The following is a 20414-nucleotide window of genomic DNA, read 5'->3' on the forward strand; positions in this document are numbered from 1 at the left end:
ATGTATAAGTTCTATTGAAGCAATTACCTTAGTCAATAATCAAGTACACCAATTCTTCGCACTTGAGGCATCTATTGGTTTGCACGTAGGCTCAATGGTGGATCCATGAATTTAACAAGGAGATTCAAAAAATAGAAGAGTGCCACCTCTAAGGCAATTCTTGAACCACCTTTACTACGACACTAAAAGCTTCCCTTATGTCAAGAGGACTCAACAACGTACATACACACACACCAAAAAAAAAATGACCCATTTGTGCAGCATAGATTTTTAATGAAGGGGATTCGATTGAACCCCCTTCCTAATAGGTAGCTTTGCTACTGGGCAGGTTCATAGAGGTGAAACCAGAGAGTTTGAAAATTCGCCAATTGCATCAAGTACTGGAATCAACCAGATACACAAAGCAAACCAACTCCTTAACATAGGACAACCATATTATCAGATTCATGGTGATTTTGGAAGCTAAAACTTCATGATTGCAAGCAGCAACTTACAATCTGCTCAACAAGAGTCACGAAAGCTATAGATTCTATTAACAATTGACAGCCCAAGAGAAGGGAATTTCCCCAGCTCGAAAAAGTAGACCATTAACAGAAAAATATAGTCATGCTAAATGCCAGAAACGCCAGGTTCGGTAAAAATTTCAAAAGCATTTACATTGTCCCTAGAGAACACCATCCTCTGAAAATTTCAAGAACTATTTGAAATGAAAAGAAACTCTAAATTTTTGTCACATCACTTAATCAGTAACATCTAAAATTTGCATTGTTCATTTACCATATAAGCTAATTCCATGCTGAAGCAAAGGTAGTTGAAAAGCTACTCCTCATCCACCACAACACTGATCTCACCTTTCTCAAGCATATCGTAGAATTCCTTAGTTCTCCTCTGGTTGTTCCAATGGTGCATCTTCCAGAAACCTCCCGCAACCATGCCAAGAGTAATTCCAATCAGTATCTCCTTAACTACACTTGGACCCTTGTACACAGCATGTGCAACATGGGAACCTGCCATCTTTTCCTCTTCTTTAGGGAAAAGGGATGTAAAAGAAAGGTGTCGATTCCACAAACCAGCCTCAATGTAATAACACTGAATCGCTTACTCATACAAACGAACAGTAAAAAAAAAGTTGCATCAAAATAACATGCAACATGTTCCTCTGTCTCAACTCTCAACTGGCTGCCAATTTTTGCTTTTGAGGTTCTAATTAGTGCATTTTGAATAATGTTTTAAAATGTTATTTTGATTATTTGATATGAAAAAAATATTGAAACTTGATCACCTTTCAAAGACTATTGAAACTAACATCAATAAGCAAAAATAACAAGAATTGGGACGGAGAAATCAAGTTTTATCCAAATTTCCCACCTCTCTACCAACGTACCATATAAAGAAATATAAGTAGATGCTGAATATCTCGTGCATATTTCTCGTATAGCAAAATTGACTCCTACGCAAATCAAAAAGAATTTTATTTATTTTTTCCTTTTTTTTGTTTCTTGTTAGAACAAGGATTGTTGCTTCTTCCAAATCATAATCCGATTATTGAGTTTACGCGAACCACAAGCACATAACTTGAAATCAAACATTTATAATATCAAGCAACAAAAAGCAAAAACTTTTTCCATAGCAAACATCTACTACGTAAATAACCATAGAAATCGAGTAGAACAACGAAAATTCAAAGGAAGGGAAGAAACAAACCTCAGAAAGCAAGTCGGTGAGACGGTGACGCGAGAGAAGCAAAAGGACAGGGGCTCGAAATAGAGGGTTAAAAAGTTGAATTCCTTGTGACAGAATTCTAGAAGCTCCGAAAAATATTCTAGCAGCTACCGAAAGGGTAAATATTCGCTACGACGAACTTTACGCTAGTTATGGTGGTCGACAGGGAATTGAGGATTCTGACCAAATCACGAAAGTCAACGTTGATATGTCCTGCGCTACGGGCGTTCAAGAATCGCCAGCATGGACAACCTTTTTCTTTTTTCAAGAGGGGTCCCTTAATGCCCCGTTTGTCCATAAGAAATTTTTCCTCTTTCGTTTTCTAACAAAAATGTATTTGTCCATGAAATTTTGAAAGTTTTTGAAAAAATTTCTAAACTGTAATATTTTTTCAAATAAAATGCATGTCCAAATATAATTTAAATTACAAATATCATTTTTCAACTTAACTCCAAATACTATTTTATCTATAAATTACAAATTTTATGTCCAAACGCCTACTAAAAATAGAAGTGTGCCTTTTGGCACCACATGTGGCAAGGAAATTATTAAATTGAATATAATTTTCACGAAAGTAATAAAAAAGGGCAGCCATGTTCACTAAGCTCCCGCTATGCGCGAGGACCGGGGAAGGGCCGGACCACAAGGATATATTGTACGCAACCTTACCCTGTATTTTTTTGTAAGTGTTTGTATTAGTACATTTTAATATTAAAATTATAATATTAAAGTGCATTATTTCTTGTGAGATAGTGGTTATAAATTGGCAAGAAAGTGGTCATTATTTTGGTGTAACTCTTGAAACCACTAGTGCCATGATCTACCACTAATTACCCACTGAATGTTAAATTTGTAACCACCAACCATGTTCTATAACTTTATTATACCACTACTTTGTTATTTATTTCATGAAAAAAATTCTGCACCTATAAATAGTTGTGTTTCTTCCTTGTGTTTGGTGTGGAAAAATATGGTAGTGTGTATGAAAAAAGTGAACTTGGTGTAGTGAAAAAGAGAGTTATGAGAAGGAGAAAATCTAAGTCTCCAACTTAATGTCTACAAAAGAGAATATTATTTTTGTTGAAGGAAGGAGTTCATTTTGGTGGAGCTTTGGACTCAACAACTTGTCGAGAGTTTGTTCGAGTCATACGATATGATCAGGCTATTGTATCCTGGGGGAGACAGGTCAAGAGGATTACTGCTGGACCAGTGAAAACTTGGTTGCAGTGGGCTTGATTCACCTTAAAGAGAGTGAGATATCCGCGCCTCAGCCTAAAGAATATTTATTTATTTTTCTTCATCTTATTTTGAACTGTAATTACTTGTAATTTCACCAACAGTTTTAAGGATATTCAATTTTTTTTATGCAGTTGAAAAAATAGCGGATATCAAGACAGAAGTTCACTCTCTTTATGAGATTGAAAGGTAAAAAAAATTATATGGTTAACTCAAGCAGAGCAAAGGTAAAAATAATAATTTACCTTATATTTTTATGAGTATGTGATTTATTATTTATAATTTTGAATTTTCATAATTCTAGAAATAGTGGGGGTAAATAATAATAAAAAATTCTTGCATGAAAAATTTGAATATTCATGCATGAGTGAAAGTTGATTAAATCAAAGAGTGTGATAAGTGCATCTATCATAAGTCTTGGAATAATTCACATGTAATGTTTGCCTCTATGTTGATGATTTGCTAATATTTGGCCCTAACATGAATGTGATTGGAGAAACTAAGAGCATGTTGAGTAGCCATTTGACATGAAAGATTTGGGGGAGGCAAATTTCATTCTTGGAATGAAAATTACTAGAACATGTGGTGGAATTTTCCTTGACCAGTCACATTATGTTGAGAAAATGTTGAAAAAATATAATTTTATTGATCGCAAGCATGTTGTAACCCCTTTTGATTCAAGAGTTATTTCCTGTACAAAGTGACAATGATATGATAAATCAAAAGGAATATACTAGCTTAATTGAAAGTTTGAGAATATGTGACTGATTACACTTGATTTGAGATTGCATACGCAGTATGAGTACTTAGCAGGTTTGCAAGCAAGCCAGATAATGAGCATTGGCATGCCATAACAAGAGTTATGAGGTATTTACTTGGAACAAAAACTTATGGCTTTTCTTATAAAAAATATACTGCTGTACTTGAAGGCTTTTCTGATGCAGATTGGAACATTTTATTTTTGAGAGGTGGTGCTATTTGTTGGAAATCGAAAAAGCAAACAATAATTGCTAACTCTACCATGGAGGCTGAGCTAATTGCTTTAGCTTCAGCTAGTGAGGAAGCGAATTGGTTGAGAGATTTATTATTTCAAATTCCTTATTTTGAAAAACTAATTCCTCCTATTTTAATTCATTGTGATAGCACCGCTGCAATTGGTAGAGTACAAAACCGTTATTACAATGGTAAATCCAGACCTATAAGGAGAAAATACATTACTATGAGATCATATTTGACAAGCGGTACCATTAATGTTGATTATGTTAAATCTTGTGATAATCTTGCAGATCCATTGACTGAGGCCTTGGCAAGAGAAAGGGTTTGGAGCACATCGAGGGGGATGGGATTGAAGCCCACAAGCTCATAAGTCATATATGAGGAAACCCAACCTGGGGACTAGAGATCCTATAACCAGGTTCAATGGGAAAAACGAATCATATGATGACTTGGTTTGAAATGCACTATTTTTTATTGTTCCATCCCTATAGTGTGAGTGCATTTATCCTGTAATGATTTCCGAGGTTGAGTTTTATTAACTCTTAATGAAAATCTGTAGCTCGTATAAGTGGGGTGTTAGAGTTACAGGAGCACCCTTGACAGATTTCACCTATGTGAGTGTGGAAGTAGGCCGCTTCCTATGAGAATTGGGCTTGTTCTCAAAAACACTCATGAAAACCGGGATAGCACAAGGCCGTAATGTGCTGGCTAATAAAGCTCATGTCAACACCTTGATTATTATGTGTAAGCAGTGATACTTTATTTCCCTAAAGCAGTCATAGTTCAAGTCTGAGACCACTACTGACTCAGGAGTAGAGATTGCTGTTTTACTAAGTGGAGGTTCAATGCATGTAGAGCATACCTTCATTATGCATAATAGTCTCCCTTCAACTGGTAAACTCTCTTAATTTAATATTAAAATGAGTGGGGGAATGTTGGTATTAGTGCATTTTAACATTAAAATTATAATATTAAAGTGCATTATTTCTTGTGAGATAGTGGTTATAAATTGGCAAGAAAGTGGTCATTATTTTGGTGTAACTCTTGAAACCACTAGTGCCATGATCTACCACTAATTACCCACTAAATGTTAAATTTTGTAACCACCAACCATGTTCTATAACTTTATTATACCACTATGTTACTTATTTCATGGAAGAAATTCTACACCTATAAATAGTGGTGTTTCTTCCTTGTGTTTGGTGTGGAAAAATATGGTAGTGTGTATGAAAAAAGTAAACTTGGTGTAGTGAAAAAGAGAGTTATGAGAAGGAGAAAATCTAAGTCTCCAACTTAATCTCTACAAAAGAGAATATTATTTTTGTTGAAGGAAGGAGTTCATTTTGGTGGAGCTTTGGACTCAACAACTTGTCCAGAGTTTGTTCGAGTCATACGATGTGATCGGGCTATTGCATCCTGGGGGAGACAGGTCAAGAGGATTACTGCTGGACCAGTGAATTGCTGCAGTGGGCTTGAATCTCCTTAAAGAGAGCGAGATATCCGCGCCTCATCCTGAAGAATATTTATTTATTTTTCTTCATCGTATTTTCAATTGTAATTTCTCCAACAGTAAGATTTCACGAAAGTACTAGATTTTGAATTATTACTTAGTATTTCAGGAAAACTTTCTTTTTTATCGATGCGTAAAAAACAAGGAACATTACCTACTATACCAAATTAAAATATAGTGTACAAATTCTTATGCCTCATATATAGCATTAGCAATACAAATTCTTCTGAAAGAACATTATCGCGGAGAGTAATCTTATTCAACAAAGCAAAGGAGGCCAAACAGGTTTTCTCGGCTAATCTTTCACTTTTACGCGTACTTCCAAGAGTGACATCTCATTATTCTCAATATAGTTGAGAAAAGCAAGGCATTGGATTTAACATACTAGATACAACCACGTTCACTCAAACAGAAATGAGAAAATACTTTTAAACCCATAGGGATTTGCTTGGCTGGTTTCTCCCACTTGTACTGAAGAAGAGCACCGTTGTTCCTGGAAACTTGGAGAACGTAGTGGATATCCAACTTTATTCATATTAACGTAAGAATCTGAAGATGACAACAATCTTGATCTTTCCTCTGCAGCTTTTCTTGAGGTCACTAAAGAAAGGTCAGTTTTGTCACTAGTGCAGGGTGTGTTTCCATTAAGAGTTAAATCATCAACCTCTTTAATTTCTATAATTGCCTTTCGCTTTGTGTTCACAGGCTCAAGATCCAGATTAGCTACTGCGTTTTGCGCAACTTTTGTTGGAATTGTCTCTTGAAACCCAAAGATGGCAGAATTATGCTCAGGTTGGTGCACTGTGTAGGTTTCGTTTGCCATACTGAGTAACTTGGATTCTGTGTTCTTCACATTCTCAAAGCTGTGGAAGATCTTAGAATCCATAGGCTTATAATCGAATGCCATTTCTTCAGCCACTGTTTCAAATGGAACACTCCCAGTTTCAAAGGAAAGCTCACCTAGAACAGTGTAATTTGATGTCAGCCTGCATATAATCTACAAACATTAGTACCAAGGACTTCGTATATTACCTGGACTAGCCAGGTAAATGGCATTAGAGACGTGATGGCTATCTGGTCTCTGATCTTTGTTATAGAATGGTCTATTTTCTTCTAGATCGATATATTCTGCAGATTGAATGACCATGCTGCGACGTGGGACTTTGGTTCTTGTCACTTCTTCCGGTACTCCAGCATTCTTAACAAGAAGCTGCTCCTCGCGAGTGCGCTTTATGATGTGTTTCAAAGTCTCTAATGATGGTGAACATGTACCTTTCAATGGGGTAAAAGCAGGGAGGCTTTTACCCTTTTCACGTATATGGTCAAATATAGTCTTTTTGTCTATGATTCTGCATTCATCATCTTCAACCACAGCAGCAGTTACCACTTCATTGATGTATATAGCAACAGAAGTCAGTGACATATTGACGTACATGAAACACTAAATGTGAGAATTTAATTGCTACCTTCCTCTATATCTTCGTCTATTAGCTTGAAACTGGGCCTGATTACAGAAACAAAAAGCCAGTTAGTATTCACTGTGGAAGCAGATTCAACCCGTCATACGTAAGAGAGAACGATGGGATCTGGATCCTTCAGTTTCCACAAAATTATTTCATAGGGTCCATCAAACACAGTCGGAATTTATTAAAAACTTAAACTGCCCTCTCATATTTAAGGTCATATATCTAATATGCATACCCCAAATCAAAATAAGGAACAGAGGCTACAGAGTTAGCAGTCATATTGTCAACCATCATGGTTATCAAATACTTTACGCCCATAAAAAGGAAAAGTTAGCTCTCACATGTCTGAGCTCCATTCAGGTTCAGGTAAAGTGTTAGACACTTGGCATGAAGCTTGAGCTGCACCCTCTGTGTCCTTTATGACGCAGGCATCATTGGCTTGGAACGAAGAAAGCTGCTTGGTTCTGTACTTGTTCACAAAATTAAGGCCAATCTCCTTTATCAATAAAACCTTTTGATGGAGATCCACACCAACTGCATAAAAATGGTGTGATCTAGTCAGATAACACTCAGGGGCACAGGAGTACACATAAATGAAGCTACACATAGAATGTCTGAGGAGTTAACTAAATTCATCAAATATCAGATCTGCTTTAACAGTCAGCTTCCCTTGCTGAGGGCTTGGCACCAGAACTGTCCTGCTATAAGGGCTGTAAAAGAAAACCAAAATATCAGTGCAGATCACTACTAACTATGACATACACTCAAAAGAGTTTCATGAATTTGATCATCTAGTTGGTACAGTCTAGCAGTTTCTCAGGCCTGATCTGGAAATGAGGATCAAGCTTCTGAGAGTACCTAGGGAAGTCATCCACCCTGCAGGTAAAAAAAGAAATTTCAAGTCATTTTAGTGGCTAAAGAACTTGAAGAGAAACTTAACACCATTAGATCATAAGTTGAACACCCATGCAAATCATTCAAAAGGTGTCAAAATGTATGGCTAGTCATACAAAAGTAGATGATGGACGCCTAAATTTTGAATTAATATAAACATGCTTCGAAAATGTCAATGTTTTGTTGGAATCTTCTTTTTTTGAAGAAAAATAATGGCATTCTAAATTTGAACTGATACAAACATGCTTTGAGATGTCCTTATTTTGTTGGGAAGCTTCTAAAAAATGATGGCATTTTAAAGTGCCCACTTTATCTTAAAGAATATATTACCTTATTTTCTCATGAAATAGTACCAGATTATCTTCTTCAACGCCAACCACCTGTCAGAAAATTTTCAACTGAATGTCAGAGTAAATTCTACAATAAAATGAGTGCGAGATGAGACAAAATAGTGTGTATGCGAGTTGGTCCCTGTAATTAGCATACCATATCAGCATAATGTCGTTTAGTTGTTTGCACAGGTTGTGACAACCTAGTCAGCGTTACCATAACCTTGGACTTCCCTTGCCTTTGGCTCTCAGTTTCCTCAACCTTCATCTCAACTTTTGGGGGTAACGATAGTAATGACTCTTTTATATGATTCCCAAAAGGATATTTTCTTCCAGTGACTATCTCTATTTTCCTTGGATCAGCCACAGAGAGTGAGGCAAATGATTTTACTCCCATTGAATGCAGTGCCTATGCAGGAAGATAAGTGTATGTCAGAAGAAAACTTAGGGTTCAGTCTCTTGTCCCAAGACTTGGACTATCAGATGAACATAAGCTACAAACCTTTGCTGTCACCATTCCAATACCAGGCAATTGTTTCAGCAAGTATGGACTGTCATCCCAGACCTTTTGATACAAAGATTTGGCTAGAAGTGCTGAACTCAAAGTTCCTCGATAGTTCTTCCTGAATAGGAAATACTCTTTCATGCACTTCGCAATTCTATAGCCATTTGCACATATAGAGTTCATGTCCTACATCATTAAAAGACTATTAGAAGCATTATTCTTGGCACATGGTAATATAATACATGAAATTGATGGCGAAACCTGGCTAAGGGATAAATCATGGACTAAAGGATCCCCCGTTAGGCAGTCATTTGCCAAAACAAATATCTTCTCTTCTCTGGTTTGTATCCGCTTTTTTCTTTTCCCCTTGTCCCCAAGGATGTGAAAGCGAAGCCGATTGTCTTTGTCGATGTTTATGTCATTCAGGAGCTTCTTCTCATTGCGCCTCAGTTGTATCCCTTCATATTACAGGCAAGTGAGATATAACACCAGTTGTAATTACTCAAATTTTTTTAATTTTGTAGAGTATGAATAGATACAGGCAAGTTCCTCAGCACTGCAAATAATTTGAAGTGCATCCTCTATGCTACAGTTCCCAGGGGCTTGCATGATGTGCTTCATAGTGTCGAATTTCAGATAATATTTCGTCATCAATCTTCCAGGTTCTGCATATACAAGAGGCAGAATTTAGATTTCCAACATGGATATTATGCTATACAGCATTCTGAAATTTCCATACCAAGAGGCTTTAAGCGGAAACCATCTTCATCTGTCCAAATCAATTGATACCTTGACAACTCATGTACATTCTGAACACAAATATCTGGAAAACAAATTTTAGGTGAGCACACATGGCTAGATGAACTTGAAATGACTTCATAGTTTACCAGTGTTATTGATCACCTTGCATATGGCTCTCTAAACTGTCGCCACTTAGCCCTCTCCTTACTGCATATTTCTCTGGGTTCTATATTTTGAGTGAAAAACGTTAGGAGTAAAATTTTACAGAAAATTCAGATAGATCATGTTCTCCATCAATCTGCTCAGGATGATATACCTTTTTTATTCTTACATACAAATATGAGCATTTCATCCATTCAATTGCTCCTGTTATATCTGACACGGTGAGCTGAACAATCTCTGCTGCTAGGTGCTCTGTAACACATGGAAGCAATCTAAAGAGAAAGAAAACCACGTCAACTTCTTGGTAAGACAGTCCTTTTTGCATGCACCCAAGATCGAAGAGCACCACTAACGAACAAGATGAATAATTACATACTGTGACTCCACCAGTTCGCATCCACTTAATAAATTCTCGTACAAGTGAACCTAATATGTAAAAGAAGGTTTCAGATAGGAAAATTAGCAGTAATGATCAAGATGGAGTACAGTATATTAGCTACTGACTGAGGGCAGAGAAATGCTTGGAGAAAAGAAACATAAAATTACTCTTTCTACGTCAAATTTTTATGATGCAGTGAACCTTATCTGTATCACAATAAAAGACTCACAGTTTCTTTTCTGGTCATTATTATGACCATTCCTGTGTCATCAAAAGGTGGTCGACCTGCTCTTCCAGACATCTACAATAATAGTTGGACAACATATAGCTCTTATCTGGAACTAAGAATATTTTTACTTTAAAGTCGTAGTTTCCAAGTGTGGACAAAATCATGATCTCTGAATGCCAGACATAGACTACACTTTTAGATCGCAGAATACAAATGACGTAGCAGAGGAACCCCAGGGATGAGGAGCATGCCTGCAGGACCGTTGATCTGTCATATTCCATGTAAATCCCTTTTTCCTTATTGCTGGAAAGAAAATGATAGAGTTACAAAGATGACAATCCGACTTATGAAAAAAATTAGATAATTGCTGGAGACATACTAGTGCTGAGTTGATTTGATCACAACAGTATGCGCTGGTAGATTTATTCCATGGGCAAGAGTATTTGTAGTGCACAGCACTTGAATATCACCATTAAGAAATAGGCCTTCAATGAGGCTGCGGTCATTCATGGAAAGGCCACCATTGTGATAACCAACTGCATAACACAGATAATCATTAATCTGCAGGGTCTATTGCTCAATACAACTCCATATTCAACCTCCCGCCTCAAAGGAAAAAAGAGGGAAAATGAAAAACACATTTTTGTTTCAATCATTGGTCTGATAGGGCTGCAACAAAAGGTAGGGAGAATAGTACATACCACCATAAAGAATATAAGACTGCATTTGTTTGTCATTACATGATAGTGAAGCTTCCCTTAACCTTTCTTGTTGTTCTCTGCTTTTGATGAAAGGATTTGAATGACCATAGGTCATTGCAGCCTGAGAGAGCTGCTGTGCTGCCTCTTGTGCTCCTTTTCTGGTTGAGCAAAAAACTAGAGCAGATTTTCCTCTAGAATGTTGCATGAGAATATCTGTACAATTTCTCATGCTTAGCACGAGAAAATGTGTAGAACATAGTAAAGGAGTAGAAATTGAAAATAGGAGGTATATGATGTCCCAACTAGCTTCTTATGCTTACCAAAGACATAGTTCTGTAAGCGCTGGAAAAGAAAAACAACAGTATCATCAGGACATTAAGAGGTATTTCAAGGTGTAATAATGAAATCTCCTGCCATCCCCTAAAATCGATTCTTAAATTTGACAAAGCAAGACATGAAATTGGATAGGCGGGAAGGAGGAGACATGCAAAACTTTTATTCAATGAAAGGGGTGATAAGACGCCTAAACAGAAACTTGAAAAAGAAAAGCCAACAAACAACATACCTTTTCAAATAGGAAGTCATTCTTCGCCGGAGTGTATCCTGCAGACAAAGGGTTGAAAATGCAGAACTCAATAAAAGACAAAGCAGCGGTTACCCCAGAGAAACATGTCAATGCACTTCCGACAGAGGCGCTTAATGCATTTCATAGGCATTATAGTGACATGTATGATTCAGATTGCTCAATGTACTTCCCCATAATTTTATCAAAAAGTACCCTGTTTCCAATAAAATACTTTGTCACTTACATGGCATTTGGTTCACAAAATCCAACTCAAAGAACTAACTGAGACCAACTTTAATATTCCTGTTCCAACTCAGTTTTACACTTCCATTTTTTTAGTTTTACACTTTCTGATATTATACTCAAATTCACAATTCACCTTCCAAACTAATACCAAGCAATACGGATTTATCTAGATCTTAAAACTGTGAAAAGTCAAACAATGACATTTAATCTGAAATACAGGTAGTACTAAGCACAAACTGTTTCGACTCAATGAGTTTGGGTGTAACCAGGACTGAATCAAATAGAACATCAGTCGTAAGGATTAGTAAATACCAAAAACTTTTGTAGTCAACTTCACGGGTCTCATTTCTTCTCCAAACCTGCATATTGGACAGTGTCATATAGAATGAAAATGATCATTCTTTGCGCAATAAGAACGACTGATAGATGCCATATATACTGAATTCTACCTTTTTACTCCTTGCCGGGGAACCATGAGCCACTCCGCTGCACAAAGAGAGAGCTACAGTCAGCTACTACATCAGCGATTATCATGAAAGGGTGGCTTGTTTGAACTGTCTTGAAATTTACCAAGGTCATCAATGTTGGGAATGGTTGCAGAAACAGCTATAAGACGGACATTAGCTAGAGCACTTGATTTCAGTTCAGGTTTGCGAGAAAGCATTTTAATTCTACTGACAATTGCCTCTAGAGCTGCTCCACGAGTATCATTCAACAAATGGACTTCATCAATTAGCACCAATGCAATATCACCAAAAAAGCTCAGGCCTCCATCTTTTATGCGATAACGAGTCACAGCATCAAACTTCTGCAGGAAAAAAGCAAATTCAAAGACAAACACATAGTTAGCCAAGAAACAACAAAAAAAAGTCATGGCTGGTTTTCATCAATAGTCTGACCTCAGGAGTGGTAAGAACTACGTCAGCATCCTGTATATCCTTGATGTTGTAGTACTCATTGTCCCCAGTCAGTTCCAGGCAGCTTATCCCCCATGAGCCAAGCTTTTGGTTCCAATTGCGAAGCTTCTCTTGTACCAAAGCTTTCGAGGGTGCAACATATATCTGTATATCAAAAGAAAAAAGGAGGTTGCAGTATGGTTAAATGACTGAAATATGCTGAAAATTTCAAATGGCCACATAATCTTCTTCGCATGGGCTGGAGTAGGCAATAGTGGCTCATAATCTTCTTCGCACGGGCTGGAGTAGGCAATAGTGGCAAAAATCATTGTGAATATTCTGACTGACATATGCAACTATAAACATAAATCGACAGGATGTAAGTAGGAATGACCAATAAAACGTGATGTATTGAGGTGCACTAATTCTTTATCCCAAAAGATGATCCTCTTGGTGCTTGTATATGCTAGATAAAAGTAGTAGCAAAAAGAGAATCTAAAATAAGTAATTGAGGATCTTTTGAGCTGCAGGTATGAAGTAAAATAGACAAGGCATGCAGTTAAGACATCACAAATTGAAAGTATTCCAGCACGTTGAGTTCTTTCTTTCAATAGAGATCCTTATCGTTGAAATTACAAATTCAGTCATCTTACGCTAAACATTGATAGAGACTTACAGTCTTCAGAGACCCCTTTATGTGAATAAATTTCCCCTCTCCTGAGATAAACCTTGAGAGAAGCCTCAAAATGCATAGTTCAAAAAGCACTGTTTTTCCACTTCCAGTTGGTGCCGAGATTACCATGTTCATATCCGATAGGAAACAAGCTGGAAAGCATTCGCTCTGCAGCGAGTTAAAGTATCTGCATGTAGAAACAACAGTATTTAAAACCTTACAAACTAATTTGGGATACTAAAGAATGTAATACAGTAATAGCATAGCGCAGATGTGAAGCTGCTGATCAAACAGCCATCTCGAATTTGACTTGTGACCAAGAGCAAATGAAAAGAGTTAGCAGCATTGAGACATTTCTAGGAGTCTGGAAACAGTATTCAAGCTTCGTGGCTAGTCTATGTATAGAGCTTCTTAAATGATTTATGTTACACTATAACTACTATGTCTCAACACTAAACTAGTTGCGGTCTGTTACATGTTTCCTCTCTCTCTCTCTCTCTCTCTCTCTCTCTCTCTCTCTCTCTATATATATATATATATATATATATATATATATATATATATATATATATATATCCTTCTGCTCCAGTTGGACTCATTTCATTCAAATACTCAACTATTTCTTAAAACAAAGTACTGGTTCTCTAATAGATGTTCTCTATATTCACATTTATCCCCACACTTGGTCACTTACGTACAAATTTCAGGTGATGCCTAAAACGCAATACGAGAGTATATAATTTCTTAATTTCAAGGATTCCAGTACAGTAAGCGCACATGAGCAATCAATCACAGTGCTGACTAACAGAAGCCTTAAGAAATTTACATAAAATATGTCAGCAAAACAAAAAATCAAGTTTTAAAGCAATCGAGTAGAAAAAAGTGCACAGAATAGTACCTGAAACTGAAAGTTGAACGGAATAGAGGAGGCAAGTCCATCACAGACCTAAGTGCGTAGCCATCCATGATCATCGAATTTGAAATTCAAATCAAACGGTTATCGCAACTTCAAATGGAAGTCAGAATTCGATAATAGAAGTTACAACAAACTGAACCGAGTACTACTACTACTCTATTAGGCATTAACTATTACAGCGATCCAAATTAACACCAGGGCAAGCTCCAAGGCCTAAGCCACTAATAGCCTGTTTGGAAAATGAGCTTATTTTAAGAATTTTTTTTTTTAAAAGTGCGGGTGAGAATAATTTGTGTTTGGCTAATAAATTTGAAAAGCATTTTTGTGCGGTAATTATTGTTTGGTCAAGCTTTTAAAAATTGATTCTAAGTTTTTTTTTAAAAAGTGCTTTTGGAGCTTCTACTCAAAAATACCTTCTTTTTTTTTTCTTCTAAAAGTTTGGCCAAACAATGTAACTTAGAAAAAAAAAGTACTTTTTTGAAAGAATAAAAAAATACTTTTTACTTTAAATAAGCTTGGCCAAACAGATTATTTTACCTCAGGCCCAAATTAGTGAGGCATCATTTATTTAATAGTGAATTTTATATTAAATTTTTTGGAAAAGTAATGAATGTTTTAAAATAAAAATATAGGATCTTTACGTAAAAGTGGTTAAATAATGATCATTTAGTAATTTATATATACTTTGTGCATTCTTTTTTTTTTTCATAAACCGTTTATTTCTGTTATGAATCAATTCCAACCCAATAAGAATATCAACTCACAAATAGCTACTAGGCCGAGAACACGCAATACGGTTAGGCTAATTTGGGATCCGAGTTGTGTAGTGAGCCCAAGAACTATTCTATTAAAAGAGTAGTGGTCGGTGATTTTGAGATTATGCGAATTGTTATTTGGAAACTCCTCTCTCCTGGTCTCTCTCTCCCTCGCCTATTTCTCTATGTGGCTCTGTCTCCCTTGTCTCCTTTCTTTCTGTTACTATTTCCTTAGTTTATGACTATATCCTTTGCATTTCTATTGTAATTAGTTATATGAAAGTTTAAGTCAACCTTTTGTTAAGTTCATAACAATTTCTCTCAATAATAACACTAAGAACATTGAATAGATTAAATTGCATTTACTTTTTTTATCCTTTCTCAAGTTTTTAAGCGTCAGAGCAATGAAATTATATTTTAATATCAAGTAATTCAACTTCTAGAATCATGCTTTGTTATTTTCAATGTTTATTGTCTTTTTTTCAAATTTGACATTTGTTGTTTTTACCTAAAATCGGTATTGTTTTTATATTATATATTAATTTAAAATTTAAATTTGGCAACTAAAAAATACCAATAAAATTACTTAATCACACAATTAAAAAAAAAAAAAAAAAGAGGGATTGAAACATTAATACAACCTCAATATGGAGCTCTCTAAAAAAATGTTTCAAAAAATTAAAAAGATTAAATAGATTGATTGTATTGTCAATTGATACAGAATTATTAGAAGAAATTGATTAACACACACTAAACTCAATAATCTGCAACAAGCACCGTCGAAACAGCTTCAACTTCGAGCTTAACCTGTAACAATGGAGCTCGATAAGTAGGGGGTGATTATCATCGAAGAATGAAGGAGAATATAGAAAAATTTAGATGAGATGAGAGAGAAGAAGAATCGAAAAACTGGGAGAGATAATTACAGAAGAGCAGGAGTAAGGAGAGGCGAGCATGCCAAAATTCGTTCACGCTTTTTCTGAGTATATATATGTTTAACTGGGCTAATCTGGACCGTCACCTTCTCTTGATCTCGTCCTTACACATGTAATATAACAACCACCTCAATTAGTCGTTAACTTTGAATTACCCGCTAATCTCAATTAGCCGAACGGCGCCGCTTCCCTTTATTTTTTAACAACTATGTCGTTCTTTTCTTTTCAAACTTCATCTTATCTTTGAGGAAACTTAATTAAATCATCTCTCTAATAATAAATAGAGACAGGATTTCTTTTTAGTTTTACTGTTAGCTCAAACCAGTGGCAGATCCAGGATTTATATGTCGTGGGTGCTTCACTAATTTTAGCATAAATTTACAATGATCAAATATGATCATAGTGGGTGCTCATGGTCAATTATTCAAAATTTTAAATATTATCTATGAATAGATAACATAATTTGGCCAAAGTCAATGGGTGCTTCAGCACCCATACTTGAAAACGTAAGTCCGCCACTGGCTCAAACTGCTAACCATGGAGAATGAGTTCCTAAAGCAATTTCAGAATCATATAACACCAACATCAACTAATTTGGAATTGAGCGTAGGTGTTGATTCAATATAGTGGAGTATCAGTTCGTGTTAGTTATTAAAACACCTCAAACTTATATATATCCCCTTGCAAAGAAATCATTTTATTGGATGTATATACATGCAATGTAAAAAAGAATTACACTATGTTAACTGTAGTAACAAGTAACTTGCATCATTTTCCAAGTTACTGATCTCACTTTTTATGAACGGTTACTATGAAGATCTCTCGTAAGTGACCTAATAAAGTAACAAAAATTTTACACTTTCAATCTATAGAAGTTATACACATTAAGACGAGCATAGTTTCGGCAACCACTCTCCATTATCCTCCAAAATTTGCCACCGATAGACATTTACAAGTAACCAGTGTTCCTGTGTCAAATCATCATCTTTCCGAGAAGTAGGAGTATTATGGAAGTATACAAATGACGGAATAATCAATGGATTATATCATATTGACCGAGATGAGCTTTGAAGGAGTGACATGGACAATAATGATTCATATAGCAACTCCAACTTGCTTGGGATTGAGGCGACGTTGTTGTTGTATGGAATAATCAATGAATATATTAATCCAAAGAGCCTTTGTCTATGGCGGAAAAGGTCAAAAGGTAGACTTATACATTGTCAGTAAGTCAGTTTCACTTTACAAAATTACAGTGTCAGGCAGGCATTTCTGCAGCAATGGTTCAAAACCTTTTGCTCCACGAGATAATTTATTCACTCAATTTTCCCAAAATGGACCTCTGTGCTGCAACTGGCTTCAGTTAACTGCCCCTCAAAATATGAAGCAATCTATATAAGCTGCATTTCTGACCTCAGTAGTTCCAAAACCTCGTAAATCTCTGTGGACTCACTGTGAGAACCATCCTGGGAATAAAATGAATGGAGTTGGTTTCTCACTTCAATCCAACTACATCCCCCGCTTTTCTTCAGTCCTTTTTCCTTCATTTCTTTTCTTGTGTGTAAGACATCCAACCATCTTCCAGCCGAAGCATAAACATTTGAGAGCAACACATATCCTTCGGGATGCTTTTCTGCCAGCTCTGAAATCTTTTCGGCTACCCTTACTGCCATCCTCTCATTTCTGTATGTTTTGCAACCACTTAAGAGAGCTGCCCAGGCTTGAACTTCTGGTTCACAAGGCATGTCCAAGATGAACTTCTCTGCTTCAGAAAGGCGTCCTGAACGAGACAGCATGTCCACTACACAGGTATAATGTCTAGCATTCGGTTGCATATGATAGACCTTTTCCATTGAATTGAAGTAATGGAGTCCTTTGTCTACAAGACCACAGTGGGAACAAGCAAATAAAACTGCTAAAAGAATAAGCTCATTAGGCGTAATGGACTTCGTCCATTCAAATTCTTCAAATACAGCAAGTGCTTCCTCTGCAAAGCCGTTTTCTGCAAGCCCTTGAATCATAGCTGTCCAGGAAATCTCGTTACGTTTGGGCATCCTTTTGAAGATTTTCTTAGAGCTTTCAACATTACCAGATTTGGCATACATATCTAGAAGGGCAGTGTCCACGAAAACGTCAGAGTGAAAGCCAAGTTTAATGACCTTACCATGCAAGTTCTTCCCCCTTTCTAATGAAGCTAAGCTCGCACAAGCACATATAACACTGGAGAAAGTAGACTTACTTGGTTGTTCTCCAGACAGAAGCATGTCACTGAAAACTTCAAATACCTCATCGAATTTTTCATATTCTAAATAACCTGTTATTAGCGAATTCCATGAGATGTTATTTTTTTGGGGTATCTTGTCAAATAGCTCCTTAGCTTCTTCAAGTTGGTTATTGAGGCTATAACCACTGACCATTGAATTCCAACAAACAACATTCTTCTCCAATATCGAATCAAATGCTACACGTCCATCCTTTGAGCTTCCACATTTGCAGTACAGGTCAACCAGTGAGCTACCAATGAAAGCATCTCTCTCAATCCCAATTTTTAAAATTTGTCCATGAACAATCCTTCCCGTTATCAAAGCTTCCAGGCTGGCCAATGCACTTACTACGCTAGCAAAACATGACTTATTTGGTTTATACCCCTGTTGAACCATGCGATGGAAGAGATTCACCGCCTCTTCTGCATCACCATTCTGACTATACCTCGAGATCATTGTACTCCAAGAAACTTCATTTCTTTCTGGCATCTCATCAAAGACGCGACGAGCTTCAGCCAAGTCTCCCATCTGAACGTACATATCTAGTATCGCTGTCCAAGAAACAACATCTCTACACTGCATCCTATCAAAAATTCTCCTAGCTGAAACAACATCATTCAATCTCAAGTTAAATGTGATCAAAGAATTTGAAACTGACAAGTCATGTTCAAAACCAACCTTAACAATCAAACCCAATACACACGTTCCCAAATAAAAATCACTCAACTCTCCACACGCTCTCATAACAGAAGTAAAGGTGACATTATTGGGTATTACTCCAGATTGAAGCATCTCTACAAACAGCTTCATAGCTTTAAAACTCAACCCATTTTGAACAAGCCCACTTATAGTTGCAGTCCACGAAAACAGATTCTGAAATGGGTTTCTCTCAAAGTAGCAAATAGCCTCATCAACTCTTCCAAACCTCAAAAACCCCGAAATTATAGCAGTCCAAGAAACCTCATTTCTCTCAGGCATTTCATCAAACAGCCGACGAGCTTCATCCATCTTTCCCCACTCAAGATTCGCAGTAATCAGACAATTATGCACAACTAAATTGAACCCATCAAACTCCTTCAGCATCTGACCAATTTCCTTTGGTTTTCTGGATTTAAGGTACATAATAAGCAACTTAACGGCAATGTGTTTCTGAGATGAAATGCCTGTTTTTATCAAATGCCCATGAAGAATAGTCCCTTGGACGATTAGTCTTTCTTTAGTGATGTCGTTAAGGACTGAGACAATCTTGTTTACATTAGCCTTCACGTTTTTTCTTGAGTTAAAGAGGAGAGACCTCAGAATACTTCGCATGCTGAATGCTAGGCCTAAACATTTAACGCGTAATAGCATATAAAGTTGAAGAGTAGTTTATTAACTTTAAGAGATCAATTAAAAAGCTATTATGATACATTAAAGATGTAGATGTTTAACCAAAATTTGGAATTTCGGACAAAGCTTTATTTTAGAAGAATTCGGGTTACTGATAATCAAATATATAATGAATAAAAGGAATTGACTTTGGTATATTGCAATAGTATTTTTTGTGTCCTTACAAATGTTCAATCTTCTCCCTTTTATAGCTACCTCGAAGTAATAGAGACTTTATGACAATTAATGGCATTAATGTAACGTTATAATTGTTAATCATAATCGATTCTCTACAAATTCCTTAACGCTTTCCGTAATTAATGCCTATTAATTACCAATAATACGTATCTGTACAACTTTTACTATAAAAGTTCATTCTTCTGATATAACTGCTGAATATCAATAGGTACGAGCTTTTATCCTTCCTCTGCCTGTGCCTGTTGAAGCTTGTGCCTTTTTTCTTTGCCAATCAGTCACTCTTCTACTAGTCTATCACCTCATATTTAATTCCATACACGAACTCAATTTTTCCCAATACAGGTAGTCCCCCCACTTGCCATTTATTCTTCAATAGAATATTTGGGAAGTGGATCTCATTAGAGCGGGAATTTTTGCCGCCATTATTTTTTCTCTGGAACTGATGCTTCATATATCACTCCCATTTAATGTTCACGACACGTGGCACCTCCCGATTGGTTCTGCAACTTTTCAGCGCTTTTTAGGGCTTTTTAACGGCTTCATTAATTATGAAATGACAACTTTCATCATGACGTTTCTATCATTGTGTCTTTTCCTTTGACGGTTGCTTCTGAGTATAAATATAAGCCTTCATCTTTGTCTTTTTTACAAAAGGTTCAGAATATTCAACTTTTGTCTTCTTCTTCCTCGTACTATTATGTCTTCCTCAAACCCTAACCCTCGTAGAG

At 36.3% G+C, this 20414-nt stretch overlaps 2 protein-coding genes across 3 annotated transcripts; both read right to left on the reverse strand.

Annotated features, from left to right (window-relative positions):
• Window positions 1-553: 553 nt before the first annotated feature.
• LOC109218562 (cytochrome c oxidase subunit 5C) lies at window positions 554-1868 on the reverse strand. Of its 2 annotated transcripts, none has more exons than XM_019382937.1 (2): window positions 1705-1868; window positions 554-1025 (listed from the first exon to the last, which is right to left on the reverse strand). In XM_019382937.1, exon 2 carries the CDS (start codon window positions 1012-1014, stop codon window positions 820-822), a length of 195 nt encoding a protein of 64 aa, XP_019238482.1. In that variant the 5' UTR covers window positions 1015-1025; window positions 1705-1868; the 3' UTR covers window positions 554-819. The 2 variants fall into 2 exon arrangements, with proteins under 2 accessions (XP_019238482.1, XP_019238483.1); XM_019382938.1 differs by having other exon boundaries at window positions 554-1022; window positions 1705-1867.
• Window positions 1869-5639: 3771 nt separating this feature from the next.
• LOC109218561 (DExH-box ATP-dependent RNA helicase DExH17) lies at window positions 5640-19499 on the reverse strand. The gene is given in 29 exon segments (XM_019382936.1): window positions 5640-6424; window positions 6497-6850; window positions 6931-6968; window positions 7272-7464; window positions 7558-7640; window positions 7789-7806; window positions 8155-8204; window positions 8311-8562; window positions 8656-8844; window positions 8920-9116; window positions 9198-9323; window positions 9398-9481; window positions 9562-9625; window positions 9716-9833; window positions 9938-9987; window positions 10170-10241; window positions 10421-10472; window positions 10549-10705; window positions 10871-11083; window positions 11191-11212; window positions 11436-11473; window positions 11994-12040; window positions 12131-12167; window positions 12252-12489; window positions 12581-12742; window positions 13254-13437; window positions 14149-14256; window positions 17103-17129; window positions 17261-19499. Coding segments are annotated over 29 exon segments (5943 nt in total). The 5' UTR covers window positions 19471-19499; the 3' UTR covers window positions 5640-5864.
• Between the last annotated feature and the right edge of the window lie 915 nt (window positions 19500-20414).

Source organism: Nicotiana attenuata, unplaced genomic scaffold (assembly GCF_001879085.1).
Source record: "Nicotiana attenuata strain UT unplaced genomic scaffold, NIATTr2, whole genome shotgun sequence".
NCBI lineage: Eukaryota > Viridiplantae > Streptophyta > Magnoliopsida > Solanales > Solanaceae > Nicotiana > Nicotiana attenuata.